Raw genomic sequence first — 19,550 nt, 5'->3', positions numbered from 1 at the left:
CAATCCACTGGGCATTTGTCACAACTCTTCACAATCTGATTTACTACAAATTTATCAAAATTCCTTTACATTGAAACAACACAATGGAACAGTTTCACAGATCAGAGTGAGAGATAAATCAAGTTACCTCAACTCCTGGCACTTATGCAACCCGGGTCCCAGCCGCTGTATTCCCTCATACTTAATGTGGCAGATCTCCAGGTCGAGCTGTTTTATTGTATCACACAGTCCGAAGACATGAGACAGGACCGCGCAGTCAATCGGGGTCAGTGTCATTTCACTGAATGAAAGTGTTTCCACAGATCCCAGTGCGGCCTGAGCCAGTCCACGATTCTGAGACTCAAACAGGTAGTGCAATGTGTTCAGGAGGCTCCTTTTACCAGCTTCACTCCATGTGTTTCTACTCTGGCGTTTAATCTCCTCGTTCACCCAGTCAATCACCCGGCAGGTTGTTTGATGAGGAAATGGACCCAGAAACTCCTCCAGGCCCCGAGCTGTCATTGGGGAGGAGAGACCAGCAACAAAACGGAGAAAAACCTCAAATCGCCCATCTGTCGTGCTGTGGACTTCAGTGAGGAATTTAAGGATATCCCCGGGATGTGGTTTCAGGAATTGTGCGACTGCAGCTACAAACTCTTGGATGGTGAGGTGTGGGAATGTGTACACCACACTCCGGGCAGAATCCTCTGTCTCCAAAAGCTCCATCAGGAATCCAGACAGGAATTGGGAAGGCTGCAGATTGTACTTGATCAAATCTCCATCTGTAAACACAATCTTCCTCTCGGACACTCCTCTGAAGGCCATCTGACCAACCCTGAGTAACACATCACGGGGGTTCTCAATCTCACGGCCGTGGTTTTTCAGGATGTTGTAAATATAGTAGGAGTACAGTTGGGTGATGGTCTTGGGAACTCGCTGTGGGTCCCTGACTCTTTGTGTGAAGAAGGGGCCCAGTGCCAGAGCGAGGATCCAGCAGTAGGATGGGTTGTAGCTCATGGTGTACAGGATCTCGTTCTCCTTCACATAATTGAAAACAGCTTCCGCCACCGTCTGATCTTCAAAATGTCTGATGAAATATTCCTTCCGTTCCTCACCAACAAATCCCAGGATTTCAGCCCGGACACTGATATTCGCCTTTTCCAATAAATGTAACGCAGTGGGGCGAGTGGTCACCAGCACTGAACACCCTGGGAGCAGCTTGCCCTGGATTAAACTGTACACAATGTCAGACAGCTTGCACTTGAATTCAGGATCTGTGCATGTGGACTGAAGGTCTGTATCTCTAGGACTGTCAGCAAAATCAATTGTGTCATTGAATTCATCCAAACCATCAAATATAAACAGCAATCCCTTTGGATTCTTCCAGACCTCTCTCAAGATATTCCCAAAGTAAGGATACCGATCGAGTATCAGTTCCTTCAGATTTATTCTGCAGTTAATGGTGTTTAAATCCCGGAATTTGAAACTGAAGACAAACTGGAATTGTTGGTATATTTTCCCTGTGGCCCAGTCGTAAACAATATTTTGTACCATTGTTGTTTTCCCGATCCCTGGGACTCCGGCCACTGCTGCCGAACTCCCAGATTTGGATTTACTTCGCGAAAAGCTGCTCTGAAACAGCTGATCCATCTGGAGTTTTTCCAGGAGTCCACTGAGATGTTTTTGTCTCCACTCTTCGTGGTCTTTGCCTCTTGCCAGCAGCTCCTCTTCCACCAGTCTCCGATCTCGAACAGTAGAAATGACCGTGAGCTCAGCGTATCGATCAACCAGCTGGAAAACCTTCACCTTCTCCCTCATCAGGATCGTGTTCACTCTCAGTGTTTCAGTTTGTGCCCACAGAGTCTCCTTGTGTTTCTGTTGAACATCTTCCATGGGGACAGACAGTGGACAAACTGTTAGATGTCTCAACTCAGAACTCAGTATGTAAGCACACAAGAGTTAGCTCAGAGCTGTTGCATTGATTGGATTCATCAATGGATGTTCGTTCAGTGAAGTAAATTCAATTAACAGACCGCTGACTGGACTGAGAGGCCTGTTCCAGATAAACACCAGGTCATCACATTTCCACATTAACTGTGTTGTGAAGGTGAGTATTTCCCTGGTAGTTTACTGACCCCCAACTGTCCCATAATGGACAATCTCCCACTACTGTCACAGCTGTCATTTTTTGTGGAAGAATCTTTTAATCCACAATGTTGATGTGGCATATGGAGATGGAGAAGAGGGTAGTGGGCATTCTGTCAAAGGAACAGATTGGGGAATCATAGCTCCCCTTCCCACCCACCATCACTGATACAAAATACAAAGAAGTAACTTTGCGCATCAGCACGTGCACTGTGGGTGGCTGGTTGGGGTGTGTGGCATCTCAAAGTGGCTTTGAATCCTGTCAGGAGTGTGTGGGGCCACACAATGTGTCAGGGCCGTAACAAGAGTCTGTGGGGTCTCACAGTGTGACTGCACCGTCAGAGGTGTGAGGTGACTCACAGTGTGTCGGGACAATATCAGGGGTATGTGGGGGCTCACAGTTTTTCAGGATCCAGTCAGGGGTCTTACAGTGTGTCGTGAACCTGTCACGGAATCTGTCAAAAGGGGGTCAGGACCCTGTCATGGGAGTGTGGGATCTCACAAATAGTCAGAAACCTGACACGGGTGTGTGGGGTATCACAGTGTGTCAGGACCCTGTCAGGGGTGTGTGTGTCTCACAGTGTGTCAGGGCCTTGTCAGGGGTGTGTGGGGTATCACAGTGAATCATGACCCTGCCCGGTTTTATCGGGTCTCGGTGTGTGGCAGGACCCTGTCAGATGTGTGTGGTGTCTCACAGTGTGTCAGGACCCTGCCAGGGGAGTGTGCAGTCTGACAATGTGTCAGGACCCTGTCAAGGGTGTGTAGTGTATCAAAGGCTGTCAGGACCCTGTCAGGGTGTATGGGATCTTGCAGTGTATCAGGACTCTCTGAGGGTGTGTGGGGTTTCACAGTGTTTCAGGACCCTGCCAATTGTGTGTGGGTCTCACGATGTGTGAGGACCCTACCAGGTGAGTGAGGGGGCTTACTGTGTGAGAGGGCCCTGCAGGTGTGTGTGGGGTCTGACAATGTGTCAGGACCCTGCCAGATGTGTGTGGGGTCTCACAGTGTGTTTAGACCATTTCAGAGATGTGTGGGGTCTCGCTGTGTGTCAGGAAACTGTCAGGGGTGTCTGGCCTCTCATAATGTGTCAACACCCTGTCGGGAGGTGGTGTGGCATCTCACAGTGTGGCTGCCCCCTGCCTGGGTTGTATATGGTCTCACAGTGTGTCGGGACCTTGTCAGAGTTGTTTTGTCTCACAGTACATCAGGACACTGTCAGTGGTGTGTGGGGTCTCACAGTGCATCAGGAACCTGTCAGAGGTCTGTGGGGTCTCACAGTGTCAGGACCCTGCCAGGTTTTATAATGGTACTAAGATATCCGACCATTCTGAAATTAACAACGTATTTTTAAGACTTGTATTTTAAGTCGTATCAATCTGATTCTTCTTCAGATGATACCTATATGAACTCTTTTTTCAGTAATATCAACATTCCCACATTGTCTGCTGATTGCCTAATACAGTTTGATCAGCCTATTTCCAATGAAGAAGTGGCTGAGGCTATAAGTGCTTTACATTCTGTTAAGACCCCATGACCTGATTGCTTTCCTGGGGAGTTTTGTAAAACCTTCACTACATTACTTACACTTTATTTATCCTCTGTTTTATCAGAGTCCTTTAAATCAGGTAAACTCCCTAATCTTTTTATGAAGCTTTTATTTCTCTTATTCTTAAAAAAAAATCCAGCTGCATGTTCTTCATGCGGACTGACTTCTTTATTAAATGTTGATTCAAAAATTTTATCCAAAATCTTAGCTCGAAGACTTCAAAATATTTTACCATCTATTATATCAAATAACCAGACAGGATATATTAAAAATCTTTACTCACATTTTAATATACGTCGGTTATTGAATGTGATAGATTCACCATCCAAAAAAAAGGTGTATATTATCCTTAGATGCAGAAAAAGCCTTCGATAGGATTGAGTCGAATTATTTTTTTAAGTCCTTAAAAAAGTTTAATTTTGGGCCTAATTTTATTCAATGGGTTAAATTAATTTATTTGTCTCCTACCATTCGGGTTAGTACTAACTCTCAAATTTCTAAGCCCTTTAAATTACAGCAGGGAACTAGACAAGGTTGCTGTCTTAGTCCTTTACTTTTTGCTTTAGCTATAGAACCCTTAGCAATAGCATTTTGAGAATCTAAGGACATTTCTGGTATACTCAGGGAAGGTAGGACTCAAATTGTTGTTATATGCTGATGACATTTTACTTTTTATCTCTAACATTGAAACTTCTTTACCTTCGGTTCTTTCTTTAATTTCCCAGTTTCATATTTTTTTTCAGGATATAAGCTGAACTTACATAAAAGTGAGCTATTTTCTTAAATGACCTAATGTCATCAAATGCCAAATTTCCATTCCAAGTTGTTACAAGTCAATTTACATATCTAGGTGTAACAATTACTAAAAACTTCAAGAATTTATTTAAAGAAAACTTAAATCCCTTATTGAATTATGTGAAAAAAACACTTTCTAAATGGTCTCCTCTTTCTTTATCCCTAATTGGCCGTATTAATTCGATTAAAATGAAGATTCTTCCTAAATTTTTATATCTTTTTCAGGCCTTGCCTATTTTTATTCCTAAGACCTACTTTGATTCCTTAGATTCAATTTTAACATCTTACATTTGGAATAATAAACAAGCTCGTTTAAGTAAAGATAACCGACAAAGAAATAAAGAGATAGATGGATTAGCCTTACCCAATTTTAGGTTTTACTACTGGGCTGCCAATATAAGGAACATTACTTTTTGGTCCTATTATATTTATCGTAAAGATTGCCCAACATGGCGGTCTCCTTAGAAGTTAATTCTGTAAAAAAAAAAAAATCCTCTATTGTCTCTCTTCTTGGATCATACTCTTCTTTTTCAGCAAATAAAACAACAGATAACATAATCGTTAAGCAAACTTTAAGGATCTGGTCTCAATATAGAAATTTTTTTGGTTTAGCGAATTTTTCATTATCATCTCCTATTCTCCTTAATTATGTTTTTATCCCTTCCATGACTGACAATATCTTTAAGGATAGGGATGAACTGGGTATTAACTGTTTTTGGGACCTGTTTATCTCAGGATCTCTTGCTTCAGTTGACCAATTGCCAACTAAATTTGCACGGCCAAAAACACATTTTCACTGATACCTTCAAATAAGAGATTTCTTACATTCCCAATTAACTACTTTTCCTATAGGTCCTGATAAAAATTTATTGGATGATCTTTGAAATTTTAAACCTTTCGTTAATGGTTCTTCTACCAGTATCTATCTATAATTTGATGATTGATTCTAGACAAGACTTTTTAGATAAAATAAAAAAATCTTCGGAGAATGACCTAAATTGTCAGATTTCTGATGAAAGATGGAATAAAATTCTTAAACGAGTTAATAAATCATCTTTCTTTGCCCGTCATTCTCTTCTGACCCAAATCCCCTTACTGCCTTGCTTGGTATTATTGCAAATGAAGATATAACTTTAAATACTCCTAACCTACAGGTTTTAGATTTTACCTCTCTTTTAGCAAGAAGAGCAATCTTGCTTAAATGGAAGGAGTCTACCCCTCCTACACATCTCCAATGGCTACGTGATATTATGTCTTATTTAAATTTAGAAAAGATCTGCTGCTCAGTCCTAAATTCGAAACAATCACATGATATCTGGGGACCTTTCCTAAATTACTTTTCCAAGTTATAAAGTTTAACAGTGCACAGACTTTTATGTATATTTCTATCTTTACTTCTTAAACAAATATGTTTTTTTTCTAATTATCTATGATCATCAGCTTTTTTCTTTGTTAGTTGGTAGGGGGTTGATATTTTTATATTAAAAAATTTCTTTTACGATGTATGACCCATCTTTAAATTTTTGATTACAGATTACCTTTATATGATATGCTATAACATTTTGATCAATTTTATTACAATATATGAATGTACACAATTTATGTTGAGATGTATCTATGTGTTGCACTCTGTAAATCTTGTTTTTTTTCTTCTGAATAAAAATATCGTAATAAGGAAGGACCCTGTCATGTATGTGTGCGGTCTCGCAGTGTGTCAGGACCCTGTCAGATTTCTGTGTGGTCTCACAGTGTGACAGGACCCTGTCAGATTTCTGTGTGGTCTCACAGTGTGACAGGACCCTGTCAAGTGTGTGGGGTCTCACTGTGCGTCAGGACCCTGTCAGGGGTGACTGGGGTCTCAGTATGTCAGGACTCAGTCAGTGATGTGTGGGGTCTCACTGTCAGGACACTGTCAAATGTGTGGGGTCACACAGTGTGTCAGGACCCGAACAGGGGTGTTTGGGGTTTCATAGTTATGTTGTGTTCCTATCAGGGGTGTCTGTGGTCTCAGTGTTTCAGGACGGTGTCAGGGGTGTATGGGGTCTGGCAGCGTGTTGGTTCCCTGCCAGGGGTGTCTGGGGTCTCACAGTGTGACAGGACCCTGACAGGTATGTGTAGGGTCTCTATTCAATGTATTCAGCTGTGATAGGCAGTGTAGGAAAACATTGATCTTGTACATATTTAATTTAGAGAATGTGACAGTGGTAGAAGTGATGCTGTTCAATAATCAGGGAGTGTGTCAGTTTCATATTCAGAAATGGGTGTGGAAATTTCACTGTCAGGTGTGTTCCCTCTATAAACCGGCCCTGGTGAGACCACACCTGGAATATTGTGTACAGTTTTGGTCTCCAGGTTTAAGGAAGGACATTCTGGCAGTTGAGGAAGTGCACCATAGATTCACTAGCTTGATTCCTGGGATGGCAGGGCTGTCTTACACAGAGAGATTGGAGAGATTGGGCTTGTACACGCTGGAATTGAGAGGGGATCTGATTGAAACGTTTAAGATAATTAAAGGATTTGATAGGATTGAGGCAGGAAATATATTCCAGATGTTGGGAGAGTCCAGTACCAGAGGGCATGGATTGAGAATAAGAGGTCAGTTATTTAAAACAGAGTTGAGGAAGAGCTTCTTCTCCCAGAGAGTTGTGGAGGTGTGGAATGCACTGCCTCGGAAGATGGTGGAGGCCAATTCTCTGGATGCTTTCAAGAAGGAGCTAGATAGATATCTGATGGATAGGGGAATCAAGGGATATGGGGACAAGGCAGGGACTGGGTATTGATAGTGAATGATCAGCCATGATCTCAGAATGGCGGTGCAGACTCGAGGGGCCGAATGGTCTACATCTGCACCTATTGTCTATTGACAATGAGGAACAAGCTTGTAGTGATTTACTAAACCCGTGTTCAGGGACACTGAGGGATTTCATTGACCAGATGTGGACTGGAACATCATTAACAGAGGTCTCAGAGACGTGTGTAGTTTGTAAACTTCCTGTTGGTCTATCTCTGGAACCAAATTTAAATTATCATCTTTGGGATTTGTTCCTGTAATTGAGAGAGACTGAACCAGGGTTCTGGCCGAGTTTCCTTATATTTATGATAAGAGCTTCGAATAATCAGATAAAACATGGGCTGATGCAATATTAATACGTCTTGTGATATTTGTCTTTCCTTCGCTCTCTCCTCTGTTAAATGTGCATTTGAGTGATCCAACTAAGTCTGCAATGATGAAGCCTTACAATCTCTTGAGCCCATGCACTGCCCCGGGCTCCATTTTCACAGACATGATGGGCTTATGGATGTAGTGAGCTCCCATCGAGACGGACACAATTTAACTGCAATATCTTTTGTAGATATTTTCAGTCCTTTGCACCTTCCTTGCCGAGATCCCACAACCCTCGGTTTCCCTGTCCTAATTCCCATCTTTCATCCTTCGACAGTGTCCATCACACAACACCGGCAGACATGAATTTCAGCTTCTGTGGACGGAGCTGAGGAATATGTCCCCCGGCCTCACCCTCTCTAACACTGTAGCAGTGTTTGCACTCGGGAGTGTAGATGTGAACACAGCGGGGTTCATCTGCTGCTCTGTGGTTGAACAGACCAGTTGTGATCTCTGTCACAGTGCCAGTATTTACCTGGTCAGATCCTCGTGGCTCAACAAACTGAACCGCCCTACGCAAATTACAACCGTTGGTGGAAACAGAGGTCAAATTTCAACTTTATGAACTCTGCCTCAGCCTCATCTGGGCCATTGCGTACCGTTCCGATCACCCCACTGCCGGAGGGATGTTGAGGCTCTAGAGAGGGAGCAGAAGATGATTACTGGGATGCTGCCTGGTTCAGAAGGCATGTGCTGTCTTGAGAGGCTGGATAAAATTAGATTTTCCCTGGTTCATCGGAAGCTGAAAGGAGCTCTGACACAGGTTTACAAGATTACGAGAGGCATAGGTAGAGTGGACAGAGAGAATCGGTTTCCGGCAGTTGAAATGTCTGTTACCGGAGAGAATATATTTAAGGTGAGAGGGTGTAGAATGAAGGAGGATGTGAGGGATAGCTTATTTTTTAAATCAGAGAGTCGTGGCTGTCTGGTAAGGTTGTAGAGGCAAATTATTAGAAGCTTTTAAGGGACTTTTGGACAGTCACATGGACGTAAGGAAGATGGAGGCATGTGGACATGGTGAAGGAAGGAGAGATTAGAGGTTGTGTTTGTTTGATTTACTTCTTAGCTGATTCAGCACAATATTATTTGCCTAATGGCCTGTTCCTGTGTTATACTCTTCAATGTTCAATGCATGTTCACTTACCTTTCAGCTCACTGAGAACCTTTAGTAATTTTTGAGCAGGAATTGGTCGATGGGAAGAATCACAACCTGTTTGAATTTAAACAAATTGAGGAAATCATTTTTGTAAAGTTTTGAAGTGTGCTGTGCTGCGATCCAAATTAAAAAAATCTCTGAAATAATCTCACCATATATCTGTATTTCCTTCAGTATTTTGTCAAACTTTGGGACACCAATCCGCATTTTCACAAAGGTTTCCCACATCACCCTCCGGGCGCGGGAGCCTTTCTCCATCACCAGGCTCAGGAGGAGTTTAGAACTGTCCGCCCGCTCTCCCTTATCAGCGAGATCAGAGATTTTCTGTGAAGAGTAACAGTGAACATATTGGGGACTGACAGATTCACACAGAGAATGAGAAGGAAATGATGCGCTCTGTAATGGGATCACACTGAGCAGTCACCCGGATGGGTGCTGATCCTGTCTGGACATGGACTGTACATTGTGAGTGCAGAGCACACGGAGGGACATTCACCGTGAACCTGGTCCACCAGTCAATGAGATCCTGGCTGGTCTGTGACCGCTTCATTGACGTGGCTCCAAATCCAGAAATAATTCCTCACCGGATTTGACCGTGTAAAACAAAATCAGAAAATGACGATGACAGATGAGGAAAGAAGTCAGGAGGGTTTTTATAACAGAGTGAGCAGTCACAGGAGAAGTTGCAGAGAAGATGATGTGATTCATCTCCTCAGTCCGCCAGTGTCCAACATGACAGCGGATTACCAGCTGACACCTGATGCCTTTCCTTTGCCTTTTCCAGTGGAGCTTTATTCAGTGATTACACATTACAACATGGCAGTATTCCCCAATCGACACTATTTGCAGTTACAGATTGTAACACAATCATTTCCACCCAGAACAGAACACACTCGAGCTCCTGTGGCACCCACTGATGATACCCAGGTTCTCACAGCCATCCTGCTGTCACGCTGCATGTTCTTCCCAAAATAAAAGTTCCTACTATATTTGATGACACCAAAGTTGGGGGTGTTGTGGATAGTGTGGAGGGCTGTCAGAGGTTACAGCGGGACATTGATAGGATGCAAAACTGGTCTGAGAAGTGGCAGATGGAGTTCAACCTAGATAAGTATGAAGTGTTTCATTTTGTTAGGTGAAATATGATGACAGAATATGTATTAATGATAAGACTCTTGGCAGTGTGGAGGATCAGAGCGATCTTGGGGTCCGATTCCATAGGAAGCTCAAATTATCTGCGCAGGTTGACTCTGTGGTTAAGGAGGCACATAGTGCATTGACCTTCATCAATCATGGAATTGAATTTAGGAGCCGAGAGGTAATGTTGCAGCTTTATAGGACCCTGGTCAGACCACACTTGGAGTACCGTGCTCAGTTCTAGTCACCTCACTACAGGAAGGATGTGGAAGCCGTTGAAATGGTGCAGAGGAGATATACAAGGATGTTTCCTGGATTGGGGAGCATGCCTCATGAGAATAGGTTGAGTGAACGGCCTTTTCTCCATGGAGTGACGGAGGATAAGAGGTGACCTTATGGAGCTGTATAAGATGAAGAGAGGCATTGATCATCTGGATAATCAGAGGCTTTATCCCAGGGCTGAAATAGTTGCCACAAGAGCGCACAGGTTAAAGGTGCTGGGGAGTAGGTACAGAGGACATATCAGGGGTAAGTTGTTATTTTTTTATGCAGAGAGTGGTGAGTGCGTGGAATGGGCTGCCAGCAACGTTTGGTTTTCGATGTTTTCTATGTTTCTATTTCCATTTAAATTCATGTATTGCAACCTCGTTCAATTGTTACCCGCTCCTCTCACTCTGAACATTCAGCTGCCACTGGGATATTTACACCTCTTTCAATCATTGCTTCTGATTCACAGTTTTATGAATTATATACATTTATTTGTGAAATATTTTTATGCTTTATTATCCGATGATTGCGAGTTCCGACACCCATCAGTCCTGTGATGTGTGAAAATTCAAACCCATTCTCCCTCCCACTCACCCGATGTTCCTCTCCGCTGAACTGATTCTCGGCCGTTAACGCCAGGCTCACTCCGTGCACCTCTCCTTCCATCGCCTGCTCCAGCCTGTCCCGGTAGAAGTCCGTCAACTGCAGCAGCTGGGAATCGTCCCAGCTTGCCAGGAGCTCGGTGATCACTGAGCCCGGACCTGTGACAGAGAATGGAGAAAATTAAAGACAATACCAAACACCTATTGGTGAGCAAATTTCTCTCTGGAGCCTAAAGACAGGAATTCTGTGCAGCAAGTGATGAAACACAATCTGAAATAGACGCACTAATGTGTTACTGTTTGAAAGGACAGGTCAGGGATGGAATTACACAGCAAAAGAAAGGACTCTGAAGAGTGCACTGAAGAAACTAGATACAACTCAAAGCATTTAATTAATTGAAAGTAGGGTCATGTGGAGATAGGGTTGTAAAGAAAGCTCTGATACACCAGATGTTATAAATCTAACTGTTGAGGATAGACACACAAAATGCTGAAGAAATTCTGCAGTCAGTCAGCAACTAAGGAAACGTGTATAGAGCCGACGTTGGCGGCCGGGACACTTCCCGAAACGTTGATTCCCATAGCTGCTGACTGACCTGCTGAGATCCTCCAGCATTTTGCGTGCATTGCTTAGATTACCGGAATCTGCAGATCTTGGCATCTCTGTTGAGCAGAGAAATTGGCATGTCATGTTGGAGTCAAATGGGTTGTTCGCGATGTTTAATTCGGAGTATTGCGTGCAGTTCCAACTTGGATCAGCTTTGGAGGCATTCAGTTCTCAGTATTTACACCTGTGTTTACCAACTTCAGAAACTTGCCTTCAATGGGCAAATGGTGCCTCATAACCTGACAGGCAGCGATAAACCGAGACAGTTTGAATGTTATGAGATTCCTAACATTACCTGAGACAAATTACAACCGTGGAAACAGAGGTCAAGGTTCAACTTGAAGAACTCTGCTTCAGCCTCATCTGGGCCATTGCGTACCGTTCCGATCGCCCCACTGCCGGAGGTATGTTGAGGCTTTAGAGAGGGAGCAGTAGAGGTTTATCAGAATGCAGCCTGGTTTACAGGCCATGTGCTATCATGAGGGACTGGATAAAATTGTATTGCTTTCTCTGGATCATCAGAGGCTGGGGGGGGGGGGGGGGGGGGGCTCTGACACAGGTTTACAAGATTATGAGAGGCATAGATAGAGTGGACAGAGAGAATCGATTTCCTACAGTTTAAGTATCTATTACTGGAGGGCATATATTGAAGCTGAGGGGGTATAGAATGAAGGGGGACATGAGGGATAGTTTTTTTTATAAATGAGAAAGTGGTGGCTGCCTGGAACGTACTGTCTGGTAAGGTGGTAGAGGCAAATTATTAGAAGTTTTTCAGAGATGTTTTGATAGGCACATGGATGCAAGGAAGATGGAGGCATATGGACTTGGTGTAGGAAGGGGAGATTAGAGTTCAGGCTTGTTTGATTTATTTCATAGCTGTTTCGGCACAATATTATTTGCCTAATGGCGGATTCCTGTGTTATACTCTTCAATGTTCAATGTATGTTCACTTACTGTTCAGCTCACTGAGAAACCTCAGTAAAAGTTGAGTGGGAATGGGTCGATGGGAAGGATCACAACTTGTTTGAATTTAAATAAATTAAGGAAATCATTTTTGTAAAGTGTGCTGTGTTGCGATCTAAATTTAAATTAATCTCAGATATTATCTCACCATACATCTGGATTTCCTTCAGTACTTTGTCCAAATCTGGAACACCAATCCGCATTTTGACAAAGGTTTCCCACATCACCCTTGGGGCGCGGGAGCCTTTCTCCATCACCAGGCTCAGGAGGAGTTTAGAACTGTCCGCCCGCTCTCCCTTATCAGCGAGATCAGAGATTTTCTGTGAAGAGTAACAGTGAACATATTGGGGACTGACAGATTCACACAGGGAATGAGAAATAAATGATGTGCTCTGTAACGGGATCACACTAAGCAGTCACCCGGACGGGTGCTGATCCTGTCTGGACATGGACTGTACATTCTGAGTGCAGAGCACACGGAGGGACATTCACCGTGAACCTGTTCCACCAGTGAATGAGATCCTGGCTGGTCTGTACCTGCTTCATTGACGAGGCTCCAAATCCATAAATAATTCCTCACCGGATTTGACAGTGTAACATAAATCAGAAAAAAAAAACGATCACAGATGAAGAAAGAATTCAGGAAGGTTTTTAGAACAGAGTGAGTAGTCTCTGGGAAGTTGCAGAAAAGATGATGTGATTCATCTCCTCAGTCCGCCAGTGTCCAACATGACAGCGGATTACCGGCTGACACCTGATGCCTTTCCTTTGCCTTTTCCAGTGGAGGTTTATTCAGTGATTACACATTACAACATGGCAGTATTCCCCGATCCACACCGTTTGCATAGAAACATAGAAAACCTACAGCATAATACAGGCTCTTTGGCCCACAAAGTTGTGCCGAACATGTCCCTACCTTAGAAATTACTGGGCTTACCTATAGCCCTCTGAGTGAAAAACACTCCTGACATCTCCTCTATAGCTACCCCCCACCCCCAGCACCTTAAACCTGTGTCCTCTTGTGGCAACCATTTCAGCCTGTGACTATCCACATGATCAATGCCTCTGATCATCTTATACATCTCTATCAGGTCACCTCTCATCCTCTGTCACTCAAAGGAGAAAGGGCCGAGTTCACTCAACCTATCCCCATAAGACATGCCCCCCGATCCAGGCAACATCCTTGTAAATCTCCTCTGCACCCTTTCTATAGCAACCACATCCTTCCTGTAGTGAGGTGATCAGAACTGAGCACAGTACTCCAAGTGGGGTTTGACCAGAGTCCTGTACAGCTGCAACATCACCTGTCGGCTCCTAAATTCAATTCCACGATTGATGAAGGCCAATACACCGTGCGTCTTCTGAACCACAGAGTCAACCTGTGCAGCTGCTTTAAGCATCCTAAGGTCTTGGACACCAAGATCCCTCTGATCCTCCACAGTGCCAAGAGTCTTACCATTCATACTATATTTTGCCATCATATTTGACCTACCAAAATGAACCACTTCACACTTTTCTGGGTTGAACTCCATCTGCTACTTCTCAATCCAGTTTTGCATTCTATCAATGTCCTGCCGTAACCTCTGACAGTCCTCCACACTATCCACAACACCTCCAACCATTTTGTCATCAACAAACTTAGTAACCCATCCCTCCACTTCCTCGTCCAGGTCATTTATAAAAATCACGAAGAGTAAGGGTCCCAGAACAGATCCCTGAGTCACCAACCTCCATGCAGAATATGACCCGTCTACAACCACTCTTTGTCTTCTGTGAGCAAGCCAGTTATGGATTCACAAAGCAATGTCCCCTTGGATCCCATGCTTCCTTACTTTCTCAATAAGCCTTGCAATTACAGATTGTAACACAATCATCTTCACCCAGAACAGAGCACACTCGAGCTCCTGTGGCATCCACTGATAATGCCCCAGTTCTCACAGACATTCTGCCGTCACACTGTACAGTCTTCATGAAATAAAAATTCCTACCGTATTTCCATTTAAACTCGTTTATTGCAACATCATAGAAATGTTGCCTACTCGCCTCGCTCTGAACATTGAGCCACCAGCAGGGGTATTTACAACTTTTTCAATCATTGGTTGAGATTCACATTTTTAAGAATTATATATACTTTTTTGTGATTTGTCTTTATGCTTTGATATTCCGATGAATCAGAGTTCCAACACCCATCAGTCCGGTAATGTGTGAAAATTCAAACCCATTCTCCCTCCCACTCACCCGATGTTCCTCTCCGCTGAACTGATTCTCGGCCGTTAACGCCAGGCTCACTCCGTGCACCCCTCCTTCCATCGCCTGCTCCAGCCTGTCCCGGTAGAAGTCCGTCAACTGCAGCAGCTGGAAATTGTCACAGATTGCCAGGAGCTCAGTGATCACTCTCAGATCTGTGAAGGGAAATGGGGAAAATTAAAGACATTATCAAACACCTAATGCACCACAAATTTCTCTCTGGATCCTAAAGACGGGGTTTCTGTGCAGCACGTCGCCAACCAGAATCCGAAATACGAAATGGACACAATAATGTGTTACAATTTGGAAGGACAGGTCAGAGAAGGAATTTCACTGCAAAAGACAGAGCAGTGAGTAGTGCACTGAGGAACATGGATATGACCCCAAGGAATTTAATTGGTTGAAAGTGGTCTCACGTGGAGTTAGGGGTGTAAAGAAATATTTGATACACTGGATATTATAAATCCAACCATGAGTAGCGACATACACAAACTGCTGTAAGAATTCAACAGTTCAGGCAGCAACTATGGAAATGTGTATACAATTGATGTCACGGTCCGAGACCCTTCGCAAAATGTCAACACTTTACTCTTTACCATAGCTGACGTCTGGCTGCTGAGTTCCTCAAGCATTTTGTGTGTGGTGTTTAGAATTCCCGATTCTACAGATTTTCTCACCTCACAGTGTTTCAGGACCCTGTCAGGGGTGTGTGGGGTCTCACAGTGTGTCAGGACCCTGCCAGGTGTATGTGGGGTCTCACAGTGAGTCAGGACCCTGTCAGGGGTGTGTGGGGTCTCACAGTGTGTCAGGACCCTGTCAGGGATGTGTGGGGTCTCACAGTGTGTCACGACCCTGTCAGGGGTGTGTGGGGTCTCACAGTGTGTCAGGACCCTGTCAGGGGTGTGTGGGGTCTCACAGTGTATCAGGACCCTGTCAGGGATGTGTGGGGTCTCACAATGTGTCAGGACCCTGTCAGGGGTGTGTGGAGTCTCCATTCAATGTATTTGGCTGTGATAGGAAAACATTGATTCTGGACATATTTACTTTAGAGAATGTGACAGTGGTAGAAGTGATGCTGTTCAATAATCAGGGACTGTATCTGTTTCATATTCAGAAATGGGTTGGGAATTTCACTGTCGGGTGGGTTCCCTCTGTAAACCAGATGATGGACAATGAGAAACAAGCTTGTAGCGATTTACTTAACCTGTGTTCAGGAACAGAGGGATTTCATTGACTGGATGTGGACTGGAACAGCATTAACAGAGGTCTCAGAGACGTATGTTGTTTGTAAACTTCCTGATTGGTCTATCTCTGGTGCCAAATTTAAATTATCATCTTTGGGATTTGTTCCTGTAATTGAGAGAGACTGAACCAGGGTTCTGGCCGAGATTCCCTATATTTATGTTAAGAGCTTCGACTATTCAGACAAATCATGGTCTGATGCAATATTAATAAGTTTTGTGATATTTGTCTTTCCTACGCTCTCTCCTCTGTTTAATGTGCAGTTGAGTAATCCAACTCAGTCTGCGATGATGATGTCTTACAATCTCTTGAGCCCATGCACTGCCCCGGGCTCCATTTTCACAGGCATGATGGGCTTATGGATGTAGTGAGCTTCCCATCCAGACAGTCACAATTTAACTAATTTATAGATATGTTCAGTCCTTTGCCGCGATCCCAGAACCCTTGGTTTCCCTGTCCTAATTCCCACCTCTCATCCTTCCACAGTGTCCATCACACAACACCGGCAGACAGGAATTTCAGCTTCTGTGGACTGAGCTGAGGAATATGTCCCCAGTCTCATCCTCTCTAACACTGTAGCAGTGTTTGCACTCGGGAGTGCAGATGTGAACACAGTGGGGTTCACCTGCAGCTCTGTGGTTGAACAGACCAGTTGGGATGTTACCTGCTTTTCTAATTAAAGTGATGCTATTATTACTATTCTGTGACTGGAACTTCAGTGGACGCCCAACTCTGAGAAAAGATAATCTGCAGGAACGGGGGGAGTTTGGAAGATGGTTCAGGATGAGGCTGTTCAGGAGGGGCAGTGGCTGGCAAGGGAAGGTTTTCACTATTTGTTGTGAAGAAATATAAGTTTTTTTTTTCCATTCTCCAGATCGCCCCTTCTCCACACAGACTCCGGTGGGGATCTGTAGTTGCAGGCCCCAGAGCGGTGTGACCCCTTTCCTCAAACTCGCCAGCTCTCTGCCTCTTTCCTCAAAATGTCCTGTGAAAACTCTCCCTCTAGCAAACACGTTTCCCTGTGTCTCACTGTGTTCTCTGTCACAGTGTGAACATTTACCTGATCAGATCCTTGGGGTTCAACAACTTAACCACCCTACGCAAATTACAATTACATACCATTCCGATCACACCACTACCGGAGGGATGTTGAGGCTTTAGAGAGGGAACAAAAGAGGTTTACCAGGATGCTGCCTGGTTTAGAGGGCATGTGCTATCATGAAGAACTGGATAAAATTTTCTCTGGAACATCAGAAGCTGAATGGAGCCCTGACACAGGTATACAAAATCATGAGAGGCATCGATGGAGTGCACACAGAGAATCAGTCTCCTGGGGTTGAATTGTTAATTACTTATTGTACTGCCATGCACAGTTTTGTGCACTTTATGTAGTTCCATCTGTTGAAGACTGCTCTTATTTTATCCCCAGGAATATACCTCTCTGTTTTGAAAGGACTGTGCAAACTCCAGATAATATAGTAACCCATCACCAACACTGTCCTGGTACTGTCCATCACCACCGTTTTGCTCTAGGTTACTGTCTGCCTGCCTGGTCAACCCCTTCCTTGGCAAATCTCTGGGATTTCTCACAAAATGCTGGAAGTACACAGTATCTCAGGCAGCATCTATGAAGGAGAATAAACAATCAATGTTTTGGGCCAAGGACCTTCATCGGACTGGAAATGAGGGGACAGAAATTCGAGATATTGTCACACTAATTTCTATTCCTTATGGTTCTGATCCAAAATGTCAAATGATTAATCCTTTCCATGGATGCTGCCTGACCTGCTGAGTTCTGCAAATCTTTTGTGTGCCTTTGTGTTGCCCAAAACTTTCAGAATCTGCAGTATGTCTTGTCTTCTGGAGTAACTTGCTATTTTAATGTGCATCACGATACGTTAGAGCAGCAGGAGCAGACGGTAACTGCACTGCTTGCACATGTGACTGTGTTTCCCCCAGAGATGTCAACTCTCTCTCAACTCTCTGTTCAGTTTTCACCAATATTTTGTGAATTGCCGATATTGAATTAAACCCAGACACAGAATGAGCAGAGTATTTATAAATTAAAATAACTCGCCAGCATACCTGTATCCTTTCCCGATGTTGACATCACTGGAACTCCTCCACTGCTTGCACCTTGACCCATTTTGAGCACAGGTGTGATCAGTTTTGGCAGCTCTGTAACAAACAAAAGGGAGGGTCAAACATTCACTGGGGTTTAAAGGAGAACACCATTTTGTTTTTAAACTGAGGCAAACACTTCCAAACATATTGGGCTTGTCCACTGAAGCCGTGACATTGCCTGGTGCACCCACAGTCACACAATGTCCATTTCCACACTATCCATGGATTGTACACTGTGCCGGGATTCTGCAGGGTATCTACTCACTATATTGCAGGCAATTCCCTTTAAGGAACCAATCCTGTGTCCTGGACTGGGAATGATGTGTCAATGGAATGGCAAGGCAGATTGAGCAGAAAGCACCTGCTGATTTGGTCCTCCTACCATGGGTGGTGTTATGGACAACTGTTACAGCAGTGTGGGCTAAATCATTTCTGCTGACGATGAAACTTCTATTCCTCTCGTCACTGGATTATACAGATTTCTCAGTCACACCTGATTCTCACCGTCTCCTTTCAGTTTAACATTACCTGGCATTGACACCTATTGCATCAAGAGACAAACACTCTGACAAACTGAACAATGCAATGTCACACATAGCATCCTGACATCTTGCCATGAACCACTATAGTTTTTCCTGCAGGAATTTAAGTCCAAAACCAAAACGGTTAAGATTTCTTTGAGCATATAACCTGGCTATTATCAGATAGTTAGTAACATGACACCTTGTTAAACACAATGTTGACATTCCATACTTCCAACACAGCCAGTTGGGAAAAATCGTCAATATAACTAAAAGAAAAAAAAATGGAATTAATCAACAAGACGAGAGTATGTTAATATTTCGGGTGGAAGAAACTGTATCAGAGCTGAGTCTGAGTGTAGGAGCCATGTAACTGTTCTCTATCAGCACTGTATTCTGTGTTTTGTATTTATGATGCTTTTTTATGGTCACGAGTCACATCAGTGACGGTGTGGTAAATGCAAGGGGAATCAGTTACACATTTGTGCTTTGTTCAGTGGAGTACACAGCTGGGGACAGACGGATGCAATGTATCTTGTTATTATCCACTCAAATACGATAAACTTACACTTGGGTACAGTTCAGTTTCATGGCCACACGATTGTATGTTTGCTGATTGCTAGTAAAGGACCTTAATAAAATACATTGGAGCTGAGGGTGAGACAGGTACAATAAATCCATGGGGGGTGGCCAGCAATGGCAAATTAGTTTGGTTAAGTTTCACCACTACCTTCTCACAGATGTTTCACAACCTGCCGATTATTGAAATATTCTGAGATACTGAGTATTTTGCTTCAGTATTCACCAGTGAAAAGGACCTTGGCAATTGTGGGGATGACGTACCGCGGACTGAAACGCACGACTGTATGGACTATAAGAAAGAGCATGTGCTGGACCTTTAAAGAGGTATTAAGTGAGATAAGTCGCCGGGACTGAATCAGATATACTCCATGCTACTGTAGAAATCGAGTAAGGAGATTGCTGAGCCTCTGAAGATGACCTTTGCATTGTAGCGATGTGCTACACACAGAGCTGGGAATAATGACACTCAGTCAA

At 43.7% G+C, this 19,550-nt stretch overlaps 1 protein-coding gene across 6 annotated transcripts in view; it reads right to left on the bottom strand.

The window, feature by feature from the left end:
• LOC132386579 (NACHT, LRR and PYD domains-containing protein 3-like) overlaps window positions 1–19,550 on the bottom strand; it is a 203,367-nt gene that overhangs the window by 143,115 nt on the left and 40,702 nt on the right. For 5 of the 6 annotated variants that reach the window (XM_059958864.1, XM_059958868.1, XM_059958866.1 and 2 more), the window contains 7 exons: window positions 17,935–18,027; window positions 14,599–14,762; window positions 12,509–12,680; window positions 10,783–10,949; window positions 8,937–9,108; window positions 8,773–8,838; window positions 128–1,865 (listed from right to left, as the gene is read on the bottom strand). In XM_059958864.1, the coding sequence (XP_059814847.1) occupies window positions 128–1,865; window positions 8,773–8,838; window positions 8,937–9,108; window positions 10,783–10,949; window positions 12,509–12,680; window positions 14,599–14,762; window positions 17,935–18,027 (2,572 nt within the window). The remainder of the gene's footprint in view (window positions 1–127; window positions 1,866–8,772; window positions 8,839–8,936; window positions 9,109–10,782; window positions 10,950–12,508; window positions 12,681–14,598; window positions 14,763–17,934; window positions 18,028–19,550) is intronic. The other variant, XM_059958870.1, reaches the window with a different exon arrangement.

Source organism: Hypanus sabinus, unplaced genomic scaffold (assembly GCF_030144855.1).
Source record: "Hypanus sabinus isolate sHypSab1 unplaced genomic scaffold, sHypSab1.hap1 scaffold_122, whole genome shotgun sequence".
In the NCBI taxonomy this organism is placed as follows: domain Eukaryota; kingdom Metazoa; phylum Chordata; class Chondrichthyes; order Myliobatiformes; family Dasyatidae; genus Hypanus; species Hypanus sabinus.
Note: the sequence above shows the minus strand (reverse complement) of the source record. Positions and strands in the feature narration are given on the sequence as shown.